We start from the raw sequence: 18,169 nt of genomic DNA on the forward strand, positions 1-18,169 counted from the left end.
TTACCTGTCGAAGGGGCAAAATAGTACAGAAATCCACTTGTCCTGAAAGAAAATCCACTTGCCTTACCTCTTCACTAAATCAATTAAAAGGGCAGGTAGATGCAAATTCGGTTTTAAATATTCAAATACTTGATGCATTGAAGCTGCCATTTGGAAGAACAGCGTCAACAAAGATTCCATATAGGAATCAGAAATGACACATTAAACGGTGTACATTTTACAGGTAAATCAATATTGCCTATTTAAATGATAACATTTTGCATAATATATTTGCAAATCATATAAAAGGCAGTCGCATGTCAGCTAGAACCAAGCAGGTATCCACAAAACATTTGAGATCTGTGATTATATCTAGATGAGTGTCCTTCTCAGGAAAGCATGACTCTTCAATCTGTCCTGGGAAGGGCATGAGACAATGCCTTTCTTCATAAGGGATGGTCCTGCAGATTTCTGCCCCAATTAGATTTAGAATTAGGTTGCCCTGAGGAAAAACCCGCACACTTAGGACCGGGTTTGGAAACGCGTCGGCTTTCCCAAAGGATTTATCCCTTTCTTTTTCACCAAAGGCACAAAACATCAGACCCAGGCTGTTGGACACAATTTAATTTAAATAAAAAGCCCATGGTGAACTCAGTCCTAAATAGCTAAAGAAATAGGCAAACAGGACTGTCACAATTGTTTCTGGTGTACCTTACCAATTTGAGATTCTTACATTGTTAAAGAAATGTGCATTTAATTTATTTTGTATGTAATATGTTGTATAATATGTGTACAATTTTTTCACCAAATGTGTAAAAATTCTTTGTTAAGGTTGTGTTGAAACCTCGTACCAATACAAAATGTTGCTAAAAAAGGTAATCATTTGATAATACATAGAAGTCTTCTAATTAATTTGAAGCTTCAGATTTGCTGAAAAATAAAAACAGCATATAAATCCGAGACCAGGCACCCCTGTCTTTTCTAAAACGTATAATGTCCAGCCTGGCCCCGTAGGACAAAACCCCTATATTGACATAACCAATTAGATTAAAGCATCATCTCTAAAAATGTCTAAGGTTTTCATTAGGACAAATCAACCTCTGTGACATTGTGATACAAAACAGCAAGATTGAAAGCCCTTGCAGCCCATTTGGTGTGGGGCACACTAAGGCCTGTGCTGTAGAAGTGTTACCAAAGGAACACAGGCAGCCCTAGAAGCATTATTTGGGATTGAAGTGCACTTCAGAGCATGTGGAAAAATCCCTATTCCTGAATCCTTGCTGCACCAGAGAGGACTATCTGAACATTTCGGAAAAAGAGTCTGCAACAGCTTGAAAAGAAGACCAATCATGAGTCAACTGTGATACTGGTTGGCTGGTCCGTAATATCTTTAACAAGCCCAAGACTCAATTCATGTTATATGGGATCATAAAACAATGCCAGACACTCCTGAAGAAGACCCCAAACTGTCAGTCCAGGATGAGTTAAGTAGAGGCCAGGGGTAAATTACACTGCCTCTGCTTTCTATATTCACAATCATTCAAAGACAGTTTGTGTACTGAATTGCACACATTCTTAAATAGCATGTCATTGGATGAAATAGAGGCCAGGGAAGAACCATTGCGTTGCTTATTGATATTGCTAGTTTTGACAGGCTCCCGACACATCAAGGTACAAACTGCGGGAATTTGTGTCTGTGAAAGTGAATTACTCTTGTATGCTGTGCCAGTGATTGACCACAGTAAATGAAACCTGAATGTTACCTTTGGATGGTGACAGATTTCTGCAGAAAATTTAGGACAGAAATGTCCCCTCAGGAGACAGACCTGTGTGTCAGGCTTTATGTACAACTCCGGATTGCTTTCGGTAGGCTAGTTATAGAAGTGGTCAATACTAGCTGCAACGCTTAGTCCCCAGTCAGTACTTTCACTTTGCTCCGCTGCCTCTCTGGAGAGGTTTGGAACATTAGGTCTTCCTGAGTTTCGCAGCTTTTAACACAACCTTTTCTATGAAGTGCATTCATTTGCACTGCATGCGATTACTTTCCAACAGAAAAAAAGAAAAAGTACCTTCTTGACCGCCTGGGAGTTAAAGTCTTAACTCTGTGGTGCCATTTCAAACTCTTCTCCATTGCAAGATGTAGTAGCTAGTACAGAGAAACCGGGGGACTGGGAAGAGAAGGCCAACACAACACAAAGGACAGATTTAGAGGCTCAGAGGCATTTACAGCCTGAAAATCACTAGTCTTGCTGTTGTGAAGCAATCGGGGGGCCTCACCAGCCTATCTACTATTGTAGAAGTGAAATCTGTAATATAAGGAATAATAAATGATAGAAATGATAACAGGACCACAGTTCTTTGTCAGCTCAGAAGATGGTAGATTTATTAAGTCAACAAATCACCAAATACGTGTGACACTGAGACAATCAGCATAGGAGCCTGAATGTCTGAAGAGTTGATGTATTTGGCATAATTTATAGACATAAACCACAAAAACCACCCATATGATACGTAGCAAGAATTAATATACGTAGCACAGTCCACCATGATTCTTACAGCCAATGGACTAAGATCTGTAACAAGAAATCTCCTTGTAAGGTCCGATACATACCTACTGTAGCTAACCATGTGATCTGAATGGGCAGTATTGGGGTCAGTCAATCAAATGCAAGCTGCCATGGCTTGGTATATTTCCATCCAAAACTGCAACATAAGCAAGGAGACGAATGATGTTGCGAAATCTGTTATTGCTAAAGAATATTGTGCAAGCGGTGTGTCACGTATCTCGTCTGGGGACAGGTTTATGCAAGGGCAGCATTTCTCTGATCTGTGAAAGGGCAGAACTACCCAAGATGGAGAATTTAGATATAGGCTAAGCTAATAGGGCCTGAAGCTGCAACATTTGGTATCAAAATCAATGATGGCTTCTACACTATAAGCAGGTTTTCTTTGGACACATTTACATTACCATTTTCGCTTTCATACGTCCACTTTTAGGAAGCCTATTTCAATGCACTGCATAAGCACACTATCCAGCTATACATGTTCCTTTAGTTGCTTACCCTTCCTGGTATATTTGAGGTAACCATTCCACATAACTCCCTTATCTTGGCATGCAGGGCACCAGGCTCATGTGAGAATGACGCTTGTCAGCTGCCAAATGAGAGGGTGCTGAGCTAATAACTTCAACTCACCACCACTTAACCACATTGTGTAATTTTGCTGGTCCTCCATTTCTCAATCTTGCAAGATTGGTAGCACCTAAAGATAACACCTTTTAATTTTTTAGATGGAACCTAAAACAATAGTCAGTCAAGAAACACCACCGGAGCAGTGGGTTTAACCAGAACCTTATAGTGTTTGAAGGGGGTTGTGGGGACGAAAGGAGCTTTCAGAGACTTGCTTGTTATAGCAGTAAATCAGATAAAATGTGGAATATTGGAACGCCTGTGTGCATCGCTGATGTAAGTGAGAGCAGAGCTGTGGTCCTCGTGAAGGCCTGAGGTTGCATCTGATGGCTGATGCTAGTAATGGATTTCCTTTGTCATGGCTGTTGAAGAATCACCCTCAGACTAGCACTCCTATGCTGGTTTAAAGTCATGTTTGGCGCTGCACAGAACTGCATATAAAGCCCCTCAAAGTTTCAAGTTAAAGGTTTTGGCGACGTCGTATCACTGAAATTAAGGCTTAAACTTTTATTCTGTGGTTAAGAAATCACAGCAACCCTGTCTGCAAAGGCAAACTCTGTCCTGCCCTATTGTCTCACTTTTCCTGACTGCTCAGTCCCGGGTGCTGGTGAAGGGACAAGTGCAGAGCACCTAAACCTCTGGACAGAAGGCACTAGCAAGTAGCACCACTCGATTAGCCATAGGTGGAAGAATATAGCATGGTTAGGCACTGGTTAAGACTTTAGGAGCTCTTGGAAAGGAAAGCACGGGCTTGTAGACTGCATGAGATTCCCACAGTGAAAGTAAGGGGCTTCAATATTGAGACTTAAAAGGGCCGAAGGGGTGGTGCAGGGGCTGCATGAGAGGCCCAGAAAAGGAGGGGGTGGCGAGACATTAAGCATAAAAGGAAAGCAAAGTGCGAAGGGAGGGGAGAAATCAAAGAATTTTACGTTAGGCCTTTGAAGCGAGGGGAGCAATCTGGGTTCAGTGTGAGAGGCCTAAGGGTGGAGCAAACTACAAAGGGACGGGATTAGAAGGTTGAATAAATACATCGGGTGAAAGCAGGATCCAAGCTGTGGGTGTTATGGAGCTGCAGAAGCTCCATGGTCGCCTCATGCTCCAAGGAAATAAAAGGGTCAGGGCAGGATCCCGGATGCCATATGAGTCACACGAGGGCAAGAAAAAAAGGCTTACCTGACAGTGCTATGGTATTCTGTAGAAAATGGTTAATCAAGATCATTTTCATGTTCCACTCTGGAGGAACGAAGAAGCAGGTCCCTTTTTCAATCATTCTTTCACGAGGAACACACGCCCAGGGGCCCACCCCTGAGCTGGGTTACCCAATAAGAAGGAAAGGTGTACCCCAGTCCTGTCTGCATTGATGGTCAACTGACCAATCACAGACCACTACACATTAGAGAATGTGGTGGAATATCTGAAATACGTTCTAATTGGCTGTGGGCAACAGGTTTGAATCGTTTGGTCCAGTTTGCCATAATTTACAGTCTATTCGCCCTTCGAGCAAAACAGACATTAAAACTTCTTGCCATCACAAGAAATCTTGATGTCTTGGGCGATATGAATTGCCCACGTCTGACTGTGCTGAGGGGGCCCCCTGCAGCTTGCCCCCCCCCCCATACTGCGGGGAGTGCGGGGGCCTGTGTTACGTGCCTGCTTAAAATAAAGAATTAATCTCAATAAAGTAATGCCCCGGGGGGATGTTTTGATGTTGCACCCCATATGATTATTCAGATAAGTGATAAAAAGGACAGGAAATGTATAATAGAGTCTACCCTCCTCGCGCTATACAGGTCTTCAACAGAAATTTTATTCATAGCCACATTCTTTTTCAAATGAGTTTTGGTGTTTTGCAGAATAAATTTCAATATGTAGTAAAAATATTGAAAAATCAATCGAAAGGCATGATTATAATTGTTATTATTATTATTATTATTTACAACACACTTAAAAATTAAAACAGGGGAAGAAAAGCAACTTTCACGCTCACTAATAAATTGGTGTACATGGAAGGGTTTACTCAATTAGGAACATATTATCCACAGCTATAAATGTTTTTTAATGTGTCTAATCTGACCATGTTGATTTTTCCATCTTGATGTGGTTTTTCATTGTAACTCCTTGGATTCATACTGTACCCATGAATGTCAGATACTTGCTCCAAATGTAATAGTATTCCTGAGTAAATATCTACTTTTCAAATTCAGCTCATTTTGATTTGGGTTGACAGTTCCTTATTATAATTCGTGATAGAATAATTTGTCAGCTTCCAACTACTCAGCTCACAGCTTAGGGCCCGATTCCAATGCTGTTTGGAAATCATTCCAATCAAATCGGTTTGGGAATGGTTTCTAATCAACTTGGATCGAGATAAGCCAACCGACCAAGTACGATGCATCCAGATACTTCCAGATACGATTCAGTCGGACTCCCGTTGACTTCAATGGGAGCTTATGTTCCGACCAAATGCATAGGCTCCCATTGAAAAAAGGGGTGGCTTGGGAAAATTGGGCACCCTGTGGTGGGCACCCCCTGGTGCCTGCCACACTGTGCATGACAGGTAAGGGGGGACCCATGGGTACCCCCATGGGCCCAATTGGGAATGCTCTGAATGCAGGGAGGCCCGCTACAGGCCCCCAAAGTCTGATTTCGACTTCTAATTCAAGTTGGACAGCACGATTCGGGAAGGCTGTCCAAATCCAGCATCGTCATCGGTGGTTCAGAAACGTGGTCTGTAGCGGCGTACAAGTCTGCTCCATACGCTCGGTCATTCCGAATGCCATCGGGTTCGGATAGGGATAGTCCTAACGCCTAACTCGCAACGTACTCGGTTGGTTGGAACCCTTTCTGATTCAGTCGGAAAGACACATTCCCGATCTGAGTCAGACAGAGCAAATGCTTTTAGCAGACCTTCCTTATTGCATCAAAATCGCCCCCTAAGTCTTCCATGTGCCCTGATTTTGAAGCACTTAATAGCCTTAAACATGGCATCCATACATTGTTTCAGTATTTGACTGATTGGTTCTATCATAGCCTGTACATTTTGTGATCATAGATTGTTTTGTCTGATTAAGAGATGCAATTGTTTTTCACTGGACTAATTAATTTTGCACCTCAAAACTGACTTTTTTGGCTATGTTTATTTTTTCCTATTCTGAAATACTATGAAACTGTTGTCTCTTTGAATATATCTCACAAAATAGTGTTGTTTGCTAATATTATGTGAAATCCATGGTAGATTTCTTTAAAATTGCATCCATTTACTTTTTCCAAAAAACGATCATGCCTGATGCTCTTGGCCCTTAATATGTCTGGTGAAGGATCCCACCTTCATAATGAGGGCAGAAATACATCAAATAAACTCACATCCTAGGATATTCTATTAAATTCATCTTGAGAAAAAGCTCATATAAAAAGTATCCTAAAATTAACTGTGCAAATCGTTCTACAGGGACTAAGCCATGTTATTGATAACTGTGAAGAGCAAACTAAGTATATTTCAAGTTTGTATTTGTGCCATTCTCTCAGCAAGCACACACTCTTGATAGGTTTATAAAAAAATTCATCAAATTAAATGTATTTATATATATTGTTTTATTTGAGTGGTACGACAATCAGACAATCACTTATTTACAATGAATCACTAATGAACATTGCACATAATTATTTTAAAAACTGAATATTACATAAATAACAAAACAGATAGCAGAGAAAGCTTATCATTTATAGACTCCCAATAATAATTTACAAAACAGCAAAGGTATTTAAAATGCGACCCTGCCCAAGAATAAAAATGCAGTAGTACAAAGTCTAAAAGAAAAGAAAATGACTAAGCACAATAGTCCTCCTGCTAATATATTCCCATGGGTAAAAAGTCATTGATAATTTAAAATGCTCACACAATACTACAGTCTCGATCTTTAAAAAAAAACAGTCCATGTTCAAAGACACAATTAAAACAAAAAAGAAAGTGCAATCATCTATAGTACAAACATACCTATAAAGCACTAGGGGCAAAATGTACGACCATAGCATTTTGTGACTCGTAAATTGCTACAAATTCCTAGTAGCAATTTGCGAGTCACAAAATGCTATGAACAACAGTGTCTGAGAGACTGTTTGCGATTTCCAATTGGGTCACAAATTGCATGCCTCATGAATATTGAGGCAGTCGAAATTTGCAACCCCATTGGGAATGACTAGCACTCCCAGGGATGGTGGCCTGCTGGAGTCAGCAGACCACCATGTCTGGGACTGCTTTTAAATGAAGCAGTTTTTTATTTTCCTATTGCAGCCCCTTTTCCTTAAATGAAAAAAAGGATGCATTTTAAAAAAAATGGATATCTCCATGTTCATTTTTAAGGGCAGGCAGTGGTCCCTGGGACCACTGCTTGCCCTTAAAAATAATTGTGCTTGCATTAACAAAGGGGAAGGGGTCTCCTGGGGACCCCTTCCCAATTGCAAGTGCCCTACCACCCTTCGGAGAAGGGTGGTAAACTGCGAGTGTTTTGCGACCGCAATTGCGATCACAAAATTTTCATACATTGGTTTTGGAGTGGCTTTTAGGAAGGAAAGCCCTTGGAACACCCCTTCCTAATAGGAGTACAGCTTCCTAATAGCGAGTCGCTAACACTATTTTGCAAGTCACTAGTTGAATAGCAACTCGCAAAATAGGGTTGGTATATGAGCCACACATTTTTTGCAGTCGCAAACAGGCCTAAAACCCCATTGCTAATGCAAAAAACGGTCGTACATCTGGCCCTAGAATCTTTGTGCAAACATGCAATTATGAAAGTTTGATGGCAAAATTTAAAAAAAAAAGAGAAAACCTAAAGTGTGAGCACTTGAACCCTCCCCTCTCCACAACTACTTCCCATAACCTCATTTGATGCGGAAAAAACACCACAGCTTCTCATATGTTTTCAATTGACTGTTCCTTTTGGCATGAGTATAATCAATTGTTCTTACCCTAACAATTTTAGCTTGTCATTGAATAAATAACAGACACCTTGACGATTTCGAAAATTGTAGAATAAGTGAACATGCAATTAAAACAGCTAAAAAAATAAACTTTTGTTCATGCTGCAAAAATGCCTCATTATTACCAAACAGCCCATAAAGAACTGATAGTTACTGTGGTACCACCTTTCTTTGCTAGCTGTTGACATATAAACCAACATATATGGTCCCAAAAAGGTTGCAAAACTCGGCAAGTAAAAAAAATACGGGACCAATCTCCTTCAACCAATGAAGTACATCTGAAACTTGTATTAGACACAACATGAAAATATTTATGCAAATATTGAGGTGTATAATAGAGCATCCATGTAGCAAAAAACTCCATTCTTTTAAAGGTTGCTGCTTTAGACAGTGTATGAAGAGAGTGAACATGTGGGTTGAGTCTTGGCATTACCTGTAAAAACTAGAGCAAATGCAAATATGACACTGGAGGTAATGGATCCAGCTACAAATTCCAGCACCACCTGTAGTGATGATATTCGAAGGATCTTCTTTAAGCATTTTATCTTCACTTTATCAGGCTCCAGCTGAGGCTTCAAAAGATGCCAGTTCAAAGTTCCTTCCTCCAATCACCTTTCTTAAACTTTCAGTTGAACAGCAAGCCAGTATTATTAAAAATGTATTTGGCAGAATCTCAAGAGGCCCTGGCCTCTATGGTGAGCACCAAGTAGGTATTGATGGTATCCCAATTATGACATACAAGGAATTTGACTAACTTCTCCAAGATTTTACGATTAAACTATATAATGAAATAATTTCTGACGGGTTCATTTCACAGACTGAGTTTTCGGGAAAAAAAGATAAACCGCCTCTTAATCCCAATTCATTCAGACCTTTGCTAATTGCAGGCTGTAAACTCTTTATGAAGATTTTAACCAATCGCTTAGCTCTTGTGGCTCAAAAACGTATCCACACTGGCCAGAATGATTTCCTTCCCCATAGATCAATGGTGATTATCTCTAATTATTTGAGTCAGTCCATATATTGCCTTATGGTCAATAGAATTTTAGCAGCTATAATTATGGTTGACATGGAGAAAGCATTTGAAGTGGGGCAGCACTATTTCAGGTTGTGTGGAAGTTTGGCTCCCCTGATCAATTTCTAAACATTTTAAGGAATCTGTTCTCTTGGGCAACAGCCAGAATTATCATTAATTCATGTGATGTAGGCCAAATTTATTTTTCCCAGGGGATGCGACAATGCTCCCTCTCTTATCTTTTTTATTTACATTTTATAGAGCCATTGGTCATTCTTTTATGGAACAATGATTTATTTTACCTCCAGTTTTAGGTATGTCTAAGTTAAAACTTTTCTCAGATAATATTATTCTTATCTGAATGCAAAGCAAGCAAATATTCCCTTGATAGGTTTAATGAATTTACTCTAATTGGGAGGTGTAAGATTAATCCTAATATATCTGAAAGCCTTCTTTTCAATGGCTAGAGGGAGGATCTTCCCATTGCAATTGGAGGACAGTTGTTGTCCACCCTTCTTTATAGATACCTTGGTGTGCATGTAACGTCAATATTTCAGACCTTCATGAGTTAGATTATCAGGCGACGCAGGTCAAAGTTAAGAAATTCTTAGAGAAATTGCATCTTTTACCTCTCTATATATCTTCGGATCAAGTTTGCGCTATATAAAATTCTGTTAAAATAAAAAAAAAAAAGAGGTTAAGTTGGTTTAATTGAAATGTTGTTGTTCTATTTTTATTTTCTAATGTTCATATTAAGCTTCGTAAGAGCTATTTTAATTAGATGTATAGCTTAATCAGAAAGTTTATATTGAAGCATCAGTGTCTATGTGTCCAAATTTTTAATATTGAACTATGCAAACAGCAGAGGTGCTTGGCCTTACCTGATTTTTATTTATATCACTAAGCTTCCTTTATTGATTCTCCTTCTCGTTATGTGTTTAACCATTTGTTCTCAATACTTTCTTTTTAAGGGCAATGGTTAAAGAGTTAGGGCTTGAGTTGTCATTCTTCTTTAGAATTTGTAAATGTCCCCAAAAACCTAGACATAAAATTATAAAAGAAATGATTTTACAAAAAAATGAAATTGATTTAAAATATAAGATATTTGATTGTTATCTTTTTTTTCTCTACACAAGTTTAGTAGTTTGGGGTTAAAGGTCCCTAGTTAAGCTTTGGAACAGACATGGGTTTGCTATATCATTAGATTTTATTAAACTAACAAATAGAAGACCTGGCAACAGTTAGCTCTGCAGGATCATGAGAGTGCTCCTGTTCTAGGGCTTAGTTTTTCACGAATCTTCCGTTTTTTGAGGGACTTTACCCCTGATGTAGAGGATTTTACTTTTAATTTTTCAAATAATTAAAATAATATTATGTGTTAGGGCTTGGTAGTTGGTATAAGGTGTTACACCAAAAGATTCAGGGGGAAATTACCCCAAATTTCTTCATAAAATATCATCAGCAACAGGGTGCGTTATATTCTCCCCAATCAGTGGGCAGATATTTCTTCCTTTTGCATCTTTTTTTCCTTTGGATTTTGCTGCTTTTGCACACTAAGCTAGGTTTTAAAACCAAATAACATGTATTTGTCAAACCCATAACAGAAGCATTGTATCTCCAAGCGTACTTTTCTGAATTAATCTTAAGTAATAAAACAAAACATTTATTAATCTTTAACTAATCCATACTCTGGGGAGTGTAGTGAAAGTAACGTCACCTTTTACCTGACATTGGATGAACTATCTTAAATAGTGTAATTAAAGTTTTGTCTATACTATCATCTATGCGTAAACACTTCCTGGGCAGGGGCTGTATAATGATTCTGTCAGGCACCAGTAATGAACTGGATATACTTCTGCTTTCAACAAAATTGTGATGGCTGCAGTTTATTCACTAACTCATATAGTTGGTGAGTTATTGTTTGTCCTGTAAACAGTGTGTTTTTTTTTAAAGCTGGTTCCTGGCCCCCTTCTGTGCCTATTAACAGGATTATGATATGGGCCCTGGATGTTTGCATTTATACTTCTTATTTTGTACCCACCGAAAGAGTGTACAAAGCATTGAACACTCATAAGTGATGTCAGCTGGAGACTGGTGTGAGAGAGATTGTAAACAGCGTGCCCTTTTTCACGTTACTTCTTTAGTTTGAAGCTTGTATTACATTTAACAAGTAAGTGCTCAAAATAATTACTATACAACGTAAGATGAATCATAGATAATGTTAAACATATCAGTTGATGAAAATGAAACAGCAAATTGTTCGCAAAATCATAATAGACGTCAATTATTTTATGCAGATAGCACATTTTTTACCGTAAATGGTAAGCTTAATTGATGAAAAAAGTCTTCTGTTGTGTCACAGTCAGGGTTGAGTGCATCTGCCTTCATATTGTGATAGTTCTCTGTTCATGGGTTAATTCTGTTTTGTCTAAGAAAGAAGTTTTGATGCTTTTTCGGTTATGGCACTGTTTTGATGCTTTTTCTGTTATGGTACTGCATTTAACAAAGATGACCGGAACCAATTATCTCCAAAGGTAAAAGAGTTGGGAAATGTGACCATCATTGCCATGCAGAGGGTGTGAACGTTTCAAGTGATAATTTATTCAACCATTGGAATATTTATACATTAAACACTAAAAATATGATATGCAGTAGAGGATCAGTCTGCCATTCATGGCTTGTTAATAGGGTAAAACAGGAGTTGGTAAACGATATACATATTTAGCTGTTATTTTCAGCTCTATGATGTAGTATCTGTCGCAAAAGAAGGAGTAAGAAGTAAAGAACACACACAGCTATTCTGTACCTCAATGTTTTTACCTCTTGGTGGTGAAGAAACACATAATCCATTGTTATGAACATTTCCAAGTAAAATGACATCGTTTCTGTTATATTGTACACTAGCTTTGGATGATAAATGCACCTGTACCTTAGATCTAATTGAATATAAACATTGGTCTAGACGTATGACTCTTTATTTTAGTGCACCTCAACAACAGCCTCCACAGAACCAAGGAGGCAGGCTGCTACAACCCTGGAAGACTATATTTTAATCGTATATCAACATTCTACCAAAAACTCAACTCTATTGCACTTAGAGGATGGAAATTGGCTTCAGTGAAAATATTGTTAGTTCCGTGTTTAAAAAATATTTGATTAAAATATGATATGATGGGATTGTGAAGGTGAGATATGTGTCTTTTAATGTGGTAAACAAAGTAGTTCTCAGTGAAAATCAGGTATTACAGCTTTGTTGGTGATTTCCACAAAATTGTGTTATTTAAGGACTGGGGCATGACTTGGGAATGACATATCATCACTAATATAATAGCTAAGGGCCTGATTTCGATTTCGTCAGACGGGTTACTCCAAAATAATGGTGACAGATATACTGTCTGCTGGAATATACATCCAGTGGGATATTATGGGATTTATATTTCTGTGGATGGGATGTCCATCACCGTTGTGGCAGAGTAACCTGTATGCTGAAATGTAAATCAGACCATAAATCTAAAATCAGGAATAAGCCCCAGGGTTTTATTAGATTTCTTAAATCTAGGTTTAATCCTTCATCATATAAGAGAAAGGAGAATTGATACAAAATCCATATGCATAAACAAAGATAATATACTTGTAATCTGCATACAAAAAAACGGTCTGATATTTTACTTTGTGCCCTGGTCTTTTCAGCTCTAAACTAAGCTGTTTCAAAGTGATATTTGTTGAGTGTTGTTGCTTGTAACCAACTGAACTATAGATTGGATAAACTGCTAATTCCAAAGTGAAAACCAACAATAAAATATTTTCTATGGTTGTAAAATTCCTAAACATAGAACTGTTAAATAAAATAGGGTAAACATGTATGGATTATAGCCAGTTTTAGTTTCTGTTATGAGTGCTGATCATGATCCTTTTGTGCCATGTTAAAGAAGAAAATGTACAACTGACCAATCATCTGAGAGATTCCGGAGTACAAGATCTTGCAACTTTAAATATTTGATTAACAATGATGAGGAATTATCTTTGCCTACCTAAAGAGGTGATACCCTGACAATCTTGCATTTTTATGGTTTTCATTCTGATTAGAGATTTTTCTAATAGTTATACATTAAGTACATTAATTTATTTATGTGTTCTTTTTAATTTTTATAAATATTTTACCATTTAGATATAAATTAGTTATATTTCCATAGTCACATAAAATTGTTAATCATTGGTGATGGTTGGAAGTGTGTAGTATACACTCGACATAGGGAATACGAAAAAAGGACAGTAAAGGAAAACAAAAAGGAAGCAAGCAGGAGAGCAGAGATATTGCTTGAAAATGCATTACAATGGGCCATACAGTCGAAGTGTTATGACATGTTATTTCCTTTAGACTCACATGTGCAAGGATGTATTTTAAATAATTCTCTATCTGAATGCTTGTACATTGACTAGTGACCTTAGATGACAATTAATATTTCTAATTGTTTTATTCAGGCACGGAATATAATGGTGTGCATTGAATTCAAAAGTTCGGATGATGAAGGTGCACATCCTCTGAAGGTAACGCTCACCTCAGAATAATAACAGCATGTAGGTGTGCAGACACACAAATCCATGCACACACACCTATATGCAATAACTGTTTCAGCCGCAATATCTCCTATTTTGTATATGCTTAAAGTGCATGATTAGTTCATGTTTAAGTTTAATTGCTTAGATGATGTTGGTGTCTGATTGAAGTAAAGTGGTATACATGAGATTGTGTTTCTTTGCATGTGCTATGACTGTACATATGTGTTATGCCAATTTCAATGGTTGCCAGCTCAGTGCATTTAAACTTGAATCTAACACTCAGGCATGTGTTCTTGATGGATAAATACATGTTTGTCTCTTAGCATGGTCATGGTAGCGGGTTATACAGTATAATACTTATATGAAAGTATTATGGACTGTACCAATACGAGTTGGTTTGTCTTGCAGCATATTACAAGTGTAAGTGAATGAACTTGATATCTGCCATGTCTTAGGGACAGAAAAGGGATAGACATATATGGGAGGGAGGTAGGCATAGGACGAGAAAAAACTGAGGATGGTTATATGTTGTCAGTACTTTGACCTTTGACACTTTTGTGTATGTGGCTTATTCAAGTGGGATCAGTTTGTAGGGTAAAATGTAATTAAAGTTGGAAATGAGTTAGAGAAATATGCAAGAGATACCCAGGACAAATGAGAAGGATAGTGAATAATGTTGTGTACATAGGAAATATGTTGCTAGTCAGTTGGCCTTGGAATTGTGGAGGGGAGAAATTTGGAAGGTGTATCCATTAGAGAAGACATGTTTGCTTCTGCTAGGGTTAATCATGCAGTCTCATGAGCATGTTGAGCACTTTAACTTGCTGCATCATGAGATTGGAGAGGAGATTCAGTTTGGAGATGTGGATTTCTCAACAGGAAATAGGGAGAAGAGCAATGAGAATCTCTTATAGTGGGTGAAACAAAGCTTGATGGGGTGAATGAAAAATGTAGGGAATGAAGAAAAGAGAACAAATGTTTTAAATGGTAGATAGAGGTATGTGACAGTTTCACCAGCTCATCTATGCGGAAAGCTAAAAATGTTTAACACCCACTAGTAGCAAGACACAGTGACTTGCTTGAGGGAGGTGCATCCCTCTGTTCTATCTTGCTGTGCAGTAAACACTCAAGCACCCCACACTGAGCTGGACACCATTTAAGGCGTTTTGACTGTTGTTGTTGTTAATTCTCTCTATCGATATACAGTCACTAATTAGTCCATATACTTGCAAACCTTGGCAGAAAGAGAGAGAAGATTGATCAGGATCTATGGTATATTTCAAGGAGCTTTGTCGTTTAAATGTTTTATTGGAATTTAAACCCACTTACAAACCAGTTGGCTAGGAAGGGGTATTCTCTATCAACAATGTCATGTACACAACGTTACTGGTATATCACCACAACAAAATAAGTATTGTCATCCAATAAAAACACTTCTCCAATTCATTGCTCCGTTGGGGTTTAAGGTGGGAGAATGATAAGAAAACATATGAAGTCTTTTCCAGAACCTTACTCCAATCTCAGTTCCCAGATATACCATGCCTGCTGTAAGGGAAAGTCAATATCTAACTGCAGTGCTGTTTGTAAAAAGAGTCTTGATTGCTTTCTTCTCAACCCTAGAAATTATTTTTATCTGCCTCTTTTCCACCTTGACTCCTAATATTATTCTGCTGTCTCCACTGCAGAGAATAACACAGCTTCCTATTGCATGTCACCTTCAGGCAACTTGCTACCGGGACGGAAGTCTGTAATCCGAACTGTAGTCTGTAACCCGAATGTAGTAGCTCCTTGCACACACTCTTCAATGTATCCAATCTGTTATAGTATTTTCTCCTTCAAGGCAAGGTCATATCCCCCTTGTTATCCCTTCATCAATTTCCACCTTTTCTGTGGGCACTGTGACTTCCACCAGCATCTTCTTCTGAGAAAACGTTCTGCAAATGTGGGTTTCTTAGAGAAAAGTTCTGTAGATTTAGACTCCCTTTTATGGTGCCTCACTGTGGTCCCTGTGCTCCTGAAGGCAACTCTTTGTGAGTTTTCCCCATTTTAAATCGTGTAGGGCACACTCTTTCTCAAATCCTAGGCGTGATTCGAAAAGAGAATTAGCTCTCATCTCCCATAAATCAGCATCTGGAGTTTTAAACCCAATCTGCCCACACTAGCAACTATGAGGTGTGACACTTCACCCTTGTTGGGAGGATATGCAATTCCCCTTCTGAAAAACATTTGCTAGGCCCAGCGCTGCAAAGTCTCCACTAGTGGTTCACCACCAGATCAGCAGTCCATCTCCATAGGTACACTGCAACCTTCTGGCCTCTGCCAAATCCCAGAATAGGCCAACTCTTACAGTCAAATCCAGTCTCCCCTGTACAATCAGGGTAACGGATGCTATCTTGCCTCCTTTTGTGCTGGGGAAGGCTGTGTCTCTGCTGGAAAATTCGACAAAACCACCACTTCCCTTGGATGTGCCCCCACACTTTGTGAGCTTGGCCAGTTTCCCTCTTCACTCCACCAACCAGAATGTAGAGCCTCAGACTGTAGTGGCCACTGAGTCTGAAAACCCCAGAGGTCTTCATAGAGAGGTGGAGCATGTCACCAGCCTGGAGCCCTGATCACACTTCACCAAGGAGGTTAAAAGCTAGTGTGAAATAAAGATAACAATTGGTTGAGTCGGCACACAAAAATGTAGCTTCATAGTCAAGTACCACAGTGGATGTCTTTAAAACACAAAGGAAGATGACCTAGGCTGTAATCTGTTATCAAGAGAAATTTACTGCAGTCTGCTGGTTTTGTTTTAGTGTCCTGTCCATACAATTACTCCCCTCATTCAGATGGGTCCGGTTTTGATTACAGTAAAGCTGAACTGCTTTAAGTGCATACTTTTCCTGGTTAAATCTGCACTAGGAAATTGTCTGATTTTGTGTTATTTTGCAATTCTTGTAGTCCAGAAATGGACGCAAAAACCTTTGTGCTCTGTATTTGGTATAACTGATCACCTAGAATCAGGGCCTTCATTTAAACAATATATCTTGCATTTGGATAGCAGTATCATTCTTTCCACACCTTTCTCTTTACCTTTTGTTTCTCACAGACACTTATTTTTTTAACTCATCATGGCTTTCTTGACAGCTCCAGCCAGGTTGTTGTTTTTGACATACATATCCTTCTTACATATGCTTTCCTCAATAATTCCAACATGGCTGTCAGATATGCGCACCATGTGAGGTCCGCAACACGCATGACTTATGGCCTTGTTTAACTTGTTCAACACAGAGATAGGGGAATAAGAGGAACATAATTTGATTTTGTGATCTCTCTCCATGCTCTTCCCCATTCTGCCCAAAACCTGTTTCCTCTCTTTTGACTCGCCCGCTCTTATTTTATTATTTTTTATGCAGGCACGACAGCTGCAAAGTGTTGCTGGGCTGCTTGGATTAATTCTTGCGCTTTGTATGCACATACCTATTTATTTTTTCACATTTTAATTTAACCTTTTACTTGACCATCCATTTTGGTAGAATGGTAAATTCTAAATCTCCACCATGTGTAATGGTGCCTGAATGCAGCACAATGTGTGTGTATTGCATCAGCAGCCCTCTTGGGGTACATTTTCTTGAGTAGAATGTCTTCCTGAATCAGTTTACATACACTCAGCAAAAAACAGTGGCAAAACCATTATGTCTGCAGTTTGGAGCCGCGGCCTGTTGGCTTCGTCAATACATATTTTTTCTACTGATTGTGAGAATTTCGGAAGCACAAGCCTCAGCTCTTGAAGACCAATTGTTTTCAATTTCGGATTGAGTAGACACACTAAATACACAAAGCAGAATACAATTTCTCCAGTATTAGGGTGTCTTTCATAGATTCACATGCTTGAATATCCCCTGTCGTCGGAGTGGGAGTCCCACGGTAAATAAAATAGCAATAATATACTATATATATATATGTAACAATATAAAACCTGAAATATGTAATAGAAAAAAGGCATAACAAGCCTACACATATTTCTACATAGGAATGCATGGAAAAGGAAAAAACCATTTGCAGTCTATCATTGTCATTATGTTGGTCCAAACCACAGCCAATCAGGCGCCAGCAACCCTCTAGAACCTTCTCCTCAGAGCTCAGCACCTCAGATTTTCTACCGCACGTCGTGTGAAGGGAGTCTGTCTCCCTGAGCTCTGCTCAGTTTTCTTCAATTTTCTTCAAATTTTCTTAAATTTTTTCTTCTTAATATCACAGTTTTGTAATGTCTTCTTAAATGAAGTCTTCCTTCAGACCCTGTGTCACTTGTGGGAAGCTGAAACCTTTTTCCTGTGAACCCTCATGAAGAGTATATGGACTCTGACATGGTAAGGGCAGAAGGGGTTGTTCTTGTGCTTAGACTGTACCCCCCCTTCTGATGTGGGAGGATGTTTTTGTTTGTACTGCACATTAAGATTTTAAGTGA

At 38.8% G+C, this 18,169-nt stretch overlaps 1 protein-coding gene across 9 annotated transcripts in view; it reads left to right on the forward strand.

The window, feature by feature from the left end:
• Positions 1–18,169, forward strand: part of DOCK10 (dedicator of cytokinesis 10) — a 1,740,483-nt gene that overhangs the window by 1,075,456 nt on the left and 646,858 nt on the right. For all 9 annotated transcript variants that reach the window (XM_086943899.1, XM_086943900.1, XM_086943901.1 and 6 more), the window contains exon 18: positions 13,642–13,707. In XM_086943899.1, coding sequence (XP_086800025.1) covers positions 13,642–13,707 — 66 coding nt within the window. The remainder of the gene's footprint in view (positions 1–13,641; positions 13,708–18,169) is intronic.

This window comes from Lissotriton vulgaris, chromosome 11 (genome assembly GCF_964263255.1).
Source record: "Lissotriton vulgaris chromosome 11, aLisVul1.2, whole genome shotgun sequence".
Classification (NCBI taxonomy): domain Eukaryota; kingdom Metazoa; phylum Chordata; class Amphibia; order Caudata; family Salamandridae; genus Lissotriton; species Lissotriton vulgaris.